The 10,420-nt window shown below is 59.9% G+C and overlaps 1 protein-coding gene across 2 annotated transcripts in view; it reads right to left on the reverse strand.

Annotated features, from left to right (window-relative positions):
* The window catches only part of NOC2L (nucleolar complex associated 2 homolog (S. cerevisiae)), a 13,380-nt gene that overhangs the window by 2,461 nt on the left and 499 nt on the right, over positions 1 to 10,420 (reverse strand). Inside the window, exons 3-14 of one of the 2 annotated variants that reach the window (XM_008569679.1) lie at positions 9,260 to 9,434; positions 9,044 to 9,169; positions 8,338 to 8,455; positions 8,162 to 8,252; positions 6,514 to 6,592; positions 6,311 to 6,421; positions 5,687 to 5,800; positions 4,750 to 4,938; positions 4,343 to 4,482; positions 3,383 to 3,494; positions 1,384 to 1,497; positions 1,086 to 1,187 (exon numbers count right to left, since the gene is read on the reverse strand). In XM_008569679.1, coding sequence (XP_008567901.1) covers positions 1,086 to 1,187; positions 1,384 to 1,497; positions 3,383 to 3,494; positions 4,343 to 4,482; positions 4,750 to 4,938; positions 5,687 to 5,800; positions 6,311 to 6,421; positions 6,514 to 6,592; positions 8,162 to 8,252; positions 8,338 to 8,455; positions 9,044 to 9,169; positions 9,260 to 9,434 — 1,471 coding nt within the window. Of the gene's footprint in view, positions 1 to 1,085; positions 1,188 to 1,383; positions 1,498 to 3,382; positions 3,495 to 4,342; positions 4,483 to 4,749; positions 4,939 to 5,686; positions 5,801 to 6,310; positions 6,422 to 6,513; positions 6,593 to 8,161; positions 8,253 to 8,337; positions 8,459 to 9,043; positions 9,170 to 9,259; positions 9,435 to 10,420 lie in introns of both variants that reach the window. The other variant, XM_008569678.1, reaches the window with a different exon arrangement.

Here is a 10,420-nt window from a genome sequence, read left to right on the forward strand (position 1 = left end):
GCAGGGGGGGCGGGGCGGGGCAGACAACCCACTCTCCAGGCCAAACCCTGCCTCTGCCCATCTCCCTAAATAAAGTTTTATTGGCAGCAGCCACACTTGCTCATTTGGGTCCTTCCATGGCTGCTTTTGCACCTCGAGAAATTGAGCAGTTTGACAGTTGTGAGGAACGCACCACCTGCGCAGCCTGAGACGCCTGCCATGCCTGCCATTTGGCTCTGCACTGGAAACACTTGCTGACCCTGCTCTAGACCCGATCCCTGAGATTGTGAGCCCAGAAATAGAGATGCCCCAACTGACAGGCATCACCAACTGCAGGGACACAGGAGGGATGGAGACTGCTGCCACTTGCTGTGGGTGACGTGTGTGTGACTGCGTGAGCACACGTACACCTGTCTGGATGGGCCTGAGACAGGTGCAGCTCAGGTGTGAGCAGCAGTCCCGCCACCCAGCAGGCCAGAGTAGCAGAGCTGATCCCACCCACCAGGGCCAGACAGCTATGGGAGCCCCCCTCCCATTGCCCATGAGAGGTGCAGGACACTGAGATGGGAAACTGGTGGGCCAAGAACAAACTGGCCCCCATGGGAAGCCCAGGAGGAGCTTCTAAGAAGGAAGAGGAACCCCTCCCCACCTAAAGCAAGGTTGACCTTGGGTGCAGCGGGCTGGAAGGGGCTTCCTGCCACCTCTGAGAGCCTGCCCCACCTCCTCATACCCAGGACTAACGAGGGATGTGGTCATGGGATGGCCTTGTGACTGGCCAACAGCCTGGGGAGGGGCCGGCATGTTCCTGGGGTCTTCAGTGAGTCACCCAGCCTGCCCACAACCTCTTGAATGATTAAGAATCCCTCACGCAGGGCCAACACAGGCTCCCACACCAGGGCCCCGGGGGGTATAGCTGCCAGGCAGTGCTAGCACGGAGCCCCTAAGCCGGTCAGGCTCTGCTACTGGCCCTGTATGGATGGGACAAGGACGCCTCCCTTTGGCCCCTGTGGACACGGGAGCTGAGCCTGTTAAAAGACTAAGCTGGACATAAAGCAGGTCCCTGAGGAGTCTGGGCAGGGGATGGGAAGTGGGGCAGGGGTGCACACCTGCAAGACAGCAGGCAGCACCAGCTCGGGGAAGGAGATGCTGTGTGCGTGGCCGTGCAGGTACTCCAGAGTGAGGTCACAGAGCTGCTCCACTAGGCCATCCTAAGGCAGCAAGGAAGGGACCGCGCTCATCAGGTGTGGGGGTGGGAGCCGTGCAGAAGTGGCCCACTCCCCAGAAGCCACACTGACGCTTGCTGGGGCTGGGACTAAGGAGCCTCTTGTCTCCCCACCCTGGGAGACCCGGTTAGGTCACACACGAACCCGAAGCCACACACCCCGCCCTAGGAGGCCGCCTCACCCGGTATGCCTTCTCCTGCAGGTTGACATTGGACAGTTTCAGGATCACAGAGAAGTTGATGGGCTTGGAGCTCATGCGCCCCGGCTTCCTGTTGAAGTCAACCTGTTGGAAAACCTGCCCCGAGGGCCACATCAGCACAGCCACAGCTGCACCCTGATCTTTAGGCATCAGTGCAATGAGATCCATCTTGAGACAAGAGATAAGTGGCCAGACACAGTGCTGGCGTCACAGCCCCAGAGACCCCTCAAGAGTGCCTTCTGGGGCTCTGGCCTTCTCTATCCCAGAGTGGGGCCCTGGTCAGTGGGGCAGGACCAGGAGCACTGCACCTATTCCCCCAAAACTGGGAAGCTGTAAGGACCCGTGTCTGGAAACCAAGGAGGGTCCCTCTGCAGAGCCACTACCACTGCCACCTTTCCCAACCACGCAGTACCAAGGCCTAGTCCTGGCCTCAGCACAGCTGTGCCGGCCACGGGCTGCATCTGGCAGCTGGGAGGACGATGTGGCGGTAGAAGGAACACAGAGCTCAGGAGGGGGCAGAGGGTCACAGGGCAGGGCCTGGGCGGCTCCCTCTTCTGCATGTTCCAAGTAACCACCGGTCATGCACCTCTGCCTCAGCCTTTCAGAGGAGTCTCGGCTTGAAGCTGCCTGGGGGAGCAGTCAGAGCCTAGCCTGGCCTCTCAGCCCGGACCCTCCCCAGCCACACGGAGACCCTCACACAGGGGCCCTCAGCAGGGGAGCCAGGGAGATCCAGTGACTGACAATGCAGTGCTTCCCTAGGGGGCATGACCACTCCTCCAGCCTGGGCAAGGGCTGGGTGGGGACTGACTTGCCTAGACCGCTCTTAGCAGCTCCTTCCTGCCCTCAATGCCTGCAGGAGAGAGCTGCCTGTGCCCCTGGGTGTGGGAGGGACCTGCTGGGTGCAGGTGCAGCTAGCCAAGGCAGGGGTCAATACAAGGCTGTTCAGAAGTGAACAGACACGTCCCGATCTGGCTGGCAGGGGAGGAAGCCCACAGCACAGACGCCAAGGCACAGGCCTTGGGAGAGGGGGTTCAGAGTTTAGCACTGGATGCCAGTGGAAGTGGTTTTTCCAAAAACTTTTTTTTCCCCCAAAAGATGGCCAGTAAGGGGATCTTACCCCTTGACTTGGTGTTGTCAGCACCACGCTCTCCCAAGTGAGCTCAGTGGCCATCCCTATATAAGGATCCGCACCCATGGCCTTGGTGTTACCAGCACCACACTCTCCCGAGTGATCCACGGGCCGGCCTTTTTCCAAAAACTTTTTTTTCCCCCAAAAGATGGCCAGTAAGGGGATCTTACCCCTTGACTTGGTGTTGTCAGCACCACGCTCTCCCAAGTGAGCTAAGTGGCCATCCCTATATAAGGATCCGCACCCATGGCCTTGGTGTTACCAGCACCACACTCTCCCGAGTGAGCCACGGGCCGGCCTTTTTCCAAAAACTTTCTCAAGAGCACAAGAGCATAGCATCCCTGCCTCAGTGGAATGTGGACTGGAACGTGCCTGGAGCTTCCTTCCCTCCCCGGTCCAGGCCCTAGCCTTGAGCAAGGCTGTGATGTGAGCAAGACACACCTCTTGGGGGCAGAAATAGAAACAGTGAATTCCTGAATATGCTGCCCTAACTTCAGACTCCAGCCTTTCCTGACCAGAGAAGCACACACACACAGATACACACACATGCACACAACTGTCCAGCCTAGGGCACTCAGAAGAGAGAACACGGTTTGTTCCATGACCTGCAAAACTGGCACCCTCAGGCCCACCCCCAGGAGCAGCCACCTTCGTCCCCACTGGACACACATCTGCCAACATTAGCCACAAGCTCAGGCAGGTGGCAAGGTGCCAAGTAGAGTGACTTCCTCACAAAACCTTCATTCCACAGATGGAAGGAAACCAGAGCTCAGGGAAGCCACGTGGACACCTCACAGCAGACAATCCCACCCCCAGGCCCAGATGCCCCAGCCCAGGCTGCAGGCCACTCACCTCGAGGATGAGGGGTAGTATGGGGATGAAGGCGCCGGTGCTCTCTGACAGCAGCGTCAGGGCACGAACGCAGTGCATGCGCAGCGGGTAGAAGCGGGCGGTGGGGACAAGCCTGGGGCATGGAAGGCAAGAGTGAGTGGAGGCCCCAGTTCTGGTGGCCTCACCCCAGCCAGCCTTCCCTCCCTGCCCCCTTCCCATTAACAGGGCTCCAACTGCAGGGGGCCTCCCCTCACTTCTGCCTGGCAGGTGGCCACACCTGCCCCACGAGGCAACATCAGATTCCTCCAGACAGAACAGGGCTGTTTGACAAAGACCCTGACTAAGTCCCAGCCGTAAGGACTTGCCTCCTTGCTCAGTTGTGGGGCTGGGGCACACCACACCCAGTGTTTTGCTTCATTTCACTTTAACGTTCAATCCTGCCTCCCTCTCTCCCCTGCTTCCTGCTTTTGGGGCTCCTTCACCTGGGCCTCCTGCCTCCCTCCCAGCCCTAAGTCACCCAGGCTCAGGTGAGGATTCCCTTCCGGAAGACAGAGACGCCCCCTCCTGGCGAGAGAGGCACACAGGCCCCTGGCCGCGGGCCCTGCTCCTACATTATCCTGCCACAGGCCCCATCCAGCCCCGATCCCCCTGACTATTCACATGTGAAATGCAGCTCATGAGCCCAGCCAGGCTCCACTGAAAAGCCTCGTGCTGATGAACCCAAACTCCCTGTAAACTGCACATGAGCCTACTTCACCACTCTGGGAGGAGCTCACTTCATGGGCGACTGCCAAGCCTAGCTGTCCGAAGTCCGGAGCAGCTTTCCACACCGGGGGGTGGGGATGGGGGTGCTGGGGGGACCTCGGGCTCTTCCTAAGGGATTGCCAAGACGTAGACCCCAGAGGCCCTGGACACCAGAGGCAGACGGTCCCTGAGAACTGGCCCCTCCAGGACGGCCCTGTGTAATACTAGTCAACTCACTTGATACAGCCGATGATGACCTGGGAGAGGGGATAGACCAAGGGCCGGAGGGCCTCGCTGGGGCGCACAGTACTCAGCACGCGGCACCATAGGTACAGGCAGTGCACGTACTGCCAGTTGTACACAGACTGATACGTCTCCTGGTAAAAGAAGGAGGTCCAGGTCCGGCCAGACAGAGGCACATCCCTCCCAGTTAACCCCTCACTGCCGTGCACAGGGTCCTGGCCAACAGCACCATCTTGTGCCCACCCTCCGCCCCCACCAGCAAGGGACTGCCCCCACCAAGGTGCTGAGTGGTGTCCCTTGACAGACAGGGGCTTCCAAGAGGCCCTAGGCCCTCACTGGGTGGGGCTCCTGGGACGCGCCACCCACCTCCCTCCAGGAGCCTGAGGGGCCCAACCCTGAACCTTCTTGCGAGTGATCATGGCATTGCGCAAGTGGATGGCAAGCTGGCGGATATAAAGGAAGGCATGCTGGTAGGAGGCACTGGGGTCCAGGGCCAGCAGCTCCGTCAGGGTCCGCTGCATGAAGCTGATGAGGGGTAGGGTGCCAGGAGAGGTAAACCTGCAGTTCTTCACATAGGCGATGTACATGTGCTGCCAGAGAGAACCTAGTCAGAGCCCCTGGACTCCCAGGGCCACGTGCACACCCACCGCCTGGCTCCGAGCCACCAGCAACGCCTGGGCCTTTCCCTCAGCTATGGCCTCAAGCAGGAACCACCACCTGGCTGCAGCTGCTGCAGACCCCTGCCCTGTACAGCCCCCCCAGCCCAGGCCCCTGCCACTGCTCAGTCTGCATGCACAGGTACACCAGACTGTGTACTGAGGCGCACAGAGGAGAGGAGTCTGAGAGAAAGAGTAGTTATGACGGAGGGACAAGCTGCAAAACAGGCAAGGAGAAGACTGACAGCCTGGGAGGGAAGGAGAGGAGGTCCTACTGCCTGCTGGGCCCATAATGGAGGCTCCAGAGGGTCCCTGTGTGCAGGTGAGCCATCCCAGAGCTGAAGCCAGGCAGCAGGGCCGGGATCCAGGTGTGACCTCAGACGGGACTCTATTCTTCTCCATAACCAACATCCCCAACCACCGACAGCAGACCCCTCCCTCTGGGAGAGCTGTGCAAAACAGAATCCAGGCAGAGCCTAGGAGGGCTGAGGGCTCCAGCTCCTGTCCCCTCCCCACCTGGCTTCTCAGAGAGGAACTTGTGAGCCAAGGGCCCAGACCCACCCAGAGCCACGGTGGTGCTGGGTTTGGCAAGGGGCGCCTACTGCCAGACAGCCTGCCCGGCCCGCAGGCTGAGCTCTCCAACTCAGACCCTGTGGAGGCAGATGTGGGGGCCCCATGCTACCTTGAGGAGAGGGCTCAGGAACGTGTCCTTCTTGTGCCGGCAGACTCTCATGAGGACCAGGAAGGCCAGCACGCGCAGGGACTCCTCACCCGTGCTCCACAGAACCACCATCCTCTGAGGAGGGCGGGACATCACTGCCAGCCCCAGCCCCTGACCTGGGCAGCCCCTGGGGCCACACACTCCTCCCTAAGCTGGCCAGAGGCTCCTGTGGTCCTTGCAGAGAGACAGCTCCGCCCAAAGCATCTCAGGGGAGCCATGAGAAACAAGACAGGTTAGAGAGAGACCAAAACATGCACAGAGTATATCACTCCCCATAAGCAAAGGACCACAAGAACTTTTGTCTGTGATTATGCACACGCGTACGTCCACATGCACTAAGACACAAGGGAAAAAGCACATCTCATCGCGGCTTTTACGGAACACGCCAGAAACCAACTACCCCAGCGGAGCAGTTCTCACACTGCCCCAGCTGCCAGTGAGGGCAGGGGGCCGCGGGAGACGGGGTCCCCGGGCAGGGCTGTGGGTGCAGGTGCCACATCTGCTCTGGCTAGGAGTGGGGATGTGTTGCGGGGTGGCCGTGTGCACAGCACTGTGCCGACACAGTGGGGATGGGGTGCCGCCCACCTTGAGCAGCATGCGGCACTGCTTGGGGAAGGTCAGATAGTAGGGCACCAAGCTGCTGATGTGCTGGAGGACGGCGGCTGACACTGTTGCTTCCACCAGACAGGCCACCAGCTAGGGGAGCAAATGGGACCCTCAGCCTGGGATAAGGTAGAGGACTGGACCACCGGACGTGGCCAAGGCACCCGACCCCACCAGAGCAGCACCTGTGTGACGGAGCTCAGGTACGCCTTGACATCCACACGGAGCTTCCCCCAGAGCGGGCTGCTGGACGGCTGCAGCATCCTGCAGAGAGACGCCCCCGCCCCGCCCACGAGGCCCTGCTGCTTAAATGCAAGGTGCCGAGCCCCACCCTGCCCAGGCGCAGGGCCCGTGACCCTGCGAGGAGATGGCCCATCTTTCCCCATCAACAGCTCAAGGGCTCCTTACAGCTAGATGGACAAGGGGGCTCACGACATCTCCCTCAAGGGTGGCCCCAACTGACACGCCAGCCCCTCCCACAGGCCTCACACCTGGCAGAAAAGCCAAGAGTCTTTCCCTGAGAGTCCATAGAGGAACACCCAGTCCCCAGCTCCCTCCCTCAGACATAAACCTCTTCTGGGTTCCCTCAGTCCATCACCACGGGACCAGGCACCCAAACCCTGCAATCAGCACTTGAAGGCCGCTGGGGCCCAATCCAAGCACCACTAACTGCTGCAGGCTGGCTTCTTTCCACACATATGTTGTTAAAAACAATGAACATTCCACATTTATAAGCTTAGTTTCACCTAAAACTCCCAACCCTAGATCCCTTTTAAGAAACTGGAACACCTCCCAACAGTCAGCAACATTTCTGCGAGTGCCCCAAAGGCTCTACCCTCAGCGTCCACAGAACCCAGCACATAACAGGGGCTCACTTAGACCTGCTGAGATGCACAAAGGACAATGCAGGGGCCCTGAAGCTCTTCCTATCGTCAGCCAACCCTCTGTGCACCTGCAGCTGTGCCCCCAGCACCAGAGAGAGTACTGCTCCCCAAGGCCCACCTACCCCTTCCTGGTGACTACTCCCCTGAGGACCAGGCTGCCTGTGGTGCTGCAGCCACCGTGGCAGGAGAGCCTCACTGCCACTGCCACCCTGCTCCGGCTCCCTGCTGCCTGCTCATCTTGCCACTATCCCTTTGTCCTCCCAACCTGTTGGCTTCCTCGCCCCTTCAGCAAGCACCACCTCCATGTGGCGCACACCCTGACCACTGCCACCAGCAACAGGTAGGTGCTCCCACCCCCATGGCCACTACTGCGCTCCTCACTGCTCCAGGTGCTGACGGCAGGACCCTTCCAACTCTCTAGGCCCTGACTGCCTGGAAGTCATGTGGCTGCGCCCCCAGCCCCAGTGTGAGCCATGCTCCACCAAACGCTCTGCCACCAAATGCTCTGCCGTGCTCCTCTCCTCCCAGAAGACCTCCCACAGCCTCCTCTGCCCAATCTACCTCTAAGCCAGAAGCTGAGGCCCCCAGACCCAGCATTGAGGCCCCTGCCTACAGACATACTCGCCTCCTGGAGCCGGGCCAAATAAAGCAGAAGTCACAGAGTATGGACAGAACTTACACATCCACAAAGAAAAGGAAAAGAGAGGCCTGATCTAGAAAATTCTAAGAGCAAAGCCAAGCGTATGCCCCATGTCCCGAGAAACTTCAGGAAGGAGAGAGAGTGGGGCCACCCCAACTGGCCCTGAGTACCCAGTCTCTCCCAAGGGTCCCTCATGCCCCTGCCCTCTCAGGCCCCACCATGTCTCTGGGTCCAGCCACAAGGCCTCTGCCTTCAGTACAGGGCCTTCACCACACCCTCCGTCCCACCCACGCCTCCCCCTTCTCTCACCTGCTGCTACCCTTTGGTGTCTTTCCAACCAACAGTTTCTGGACACAGCCAAAGAGGTCCCTGATACAGAAGGTGACCAGAACATTGAACACTGTAACAAAAAGAACCATGGCTGTCATTCACAGGACAGAATGTGCAACAGAGAGCCTGCTTCCCAGGCCCTCGCCCCCGCTCACCAGCACTGTCCGTGACCTGGAATTTGCTGGCCTCAGCACCCTCCTGGTCTCCTTGGGTGGTGGCCACAGCTGCTCGGAAGGCCTGCACAACTTCGTGGAACAGCTTTGGAGTGAGGTGCTGCTAAAGGGAAAGAAGACCAAGAATGCTGGGGGGGGGCTGCGACAGGCTGAGCTAGAGGCAGCTGGGCTGCAGGAACCTATGGGAGAACGACACCCCTCACCCACATTCTCAGAATCAGGACAGAGATGGGGTCAGAATCACTGAGCCACGTGCTAGTAACAAAAATGGAGACAAAGTCTAGAACCCTCCTGGGAAGGCAAGAAGTCTGGCTCAGAAGCCTTAGGGGAAAGCCGAAGGTCCCAGGTCCTGGACCACAGCCAGCTCCAGGTGGGATCTGGAATTATCCTTTTCCATCTTCTCCCTGTTCACAAGAGCCCTGGCTCTACCAACTGGCAAAGGCACAGACGCTACTACGATGACAGACTGACTTTGGGGAACGGAAACTGTGGGAGAGGGACTGAGAAAGGGAGGAGACAGAGCCCCTGGCATCTGCCTGATGGAGAGGACGTAATCCTGGGAATTGTAGCACTCAGGAAGAACTACCTGTGACTACTTTGCGTTGAGTGTGACTCCAATGCCCCATGCTGGGAGAAGGGCTCCTCCCACCTGCACAGCCTCAGCTGCCCACCCCATCCCCCTGCTCACCTTTGCCGCCTGCTTCCATCTTTCAACCATGGCGAAGGTCACAGCAACAGAGCTGCTCTTCTTCCCCTTCAGTTCTCTGTCCCTGCCCTGCTCATCTGCCTCTCCGTCCTCCTCCTCACTGGCCTCCTGCACCAGACAAAGAAGGGCTGAGCCGGGGTAGGTGCTGAGACCATGGGCACCCCTCCACCCACTGCCCAGTTCTGCACCTGCTCTCACCTCCAGCATGGCTGGCAGCTGGTGGAGCTGCTCCTCTTCATCCTCAGAGCTGTCCGAGTCACTGAAGTTCAGCAGGCTCTGGTCATTCTCCTGCAGGAACTTGTAGAACTCGGGGTCTTTGTCCTTCAGCCGTGATAGCTGGTCCTTGTGCTCAGAGGCACGGCCTTTATGCCGACTGAGAAGGAAGAGGGCAGCAAGCCCAGTGGAGAGGCAATAGGGGCAGGGGGAGGGGGCTTCTTGTCCCCCCCAATGCCAGCTTGCTGGCCTCCTCAGAGAGGCTATGCAGGTTAGTATGTTGCCTCCACAATAGCCACAACCGAGGCAGGAGGGTTCCCAGGAGGTGTTTTCCGCAGACCCATCGCCTCCACACTCCAACTCACACACCCACGGCCTCTCTACACTGTTTCAACCCGGGCATCTCAAACTCCGCACGTGACACCCACCTTCTGCTCTGCCCCAGACATGCTGAGCCCCACTATGCCCCTCAGTTGTTGGTACCGCCACCCTTCCAGGCGTTCAGGCAAAAGACAACCTCTGTCTGCGTCTCAACGCTCTCAACCACCGTAACAACCTCTGCGTCAACTCTCTCAGTCACCGTAACAACCTCTGCGTCAACTCTCTCAGTCACTGTGACGGCCTCTCCTGTCTCCACTCTTGCAACCTACAACCTCATCTCAGCACAGCAACTGGGTAAGCCTGTGTCGCATGTCACGTGACATCCCTTCACCTCTCTAACCCTGAAACAACTGCCACCTCGCCGGAGGTCTCATGACAGCGGACAGCGCTGGTCCTCGCCGTCACTCTGGGCTCATCTCCTGCGACGCTCCCCTCACTCCCTGCCACAGCCACACCGGAGCCTTTGCTGACCCTGTCCCCGCCGTCTGCCCGGCTCGCGCTCTCCGACCCTCACTCAAGTACCAGCTGCTCCGCTGGCCTCTCTCCTCTTAACGGGGCTCTGTTCCCGCTCTTCCTTCGTCCCCAGCGCTCGCCTCTCCCGACGGGCCGCGCACGGGATCCACCCCAGACCACGAAGGGGCGTGTGCGCTCTTTGCGACGCCCGCCCGCCACCTACAGGGCGCGGAGCAGGGGCCCGCGACACCGCAGCGGGAGGGGGCCCGGAGAGGCCGGGCGCCCCGCTCGTGTCGTCCGCTCACCTGGTCG

The sequence above is a fragment of the Galeopterus variegatus genome, unplaced genomic scaffold (assembly GCF_000696425.1).
Source record: "Galeopterus variegatus unplaced genomic scaffold, G_variegatus-3.0.2 Scaffold524, whole genome shotgun sequence".
NCBI lineage: Eukaryota > Metazoa > Chordata > Mammalia > Dermoptera > Cynocephalidae > Galeopterus > Galeopterus variegatus.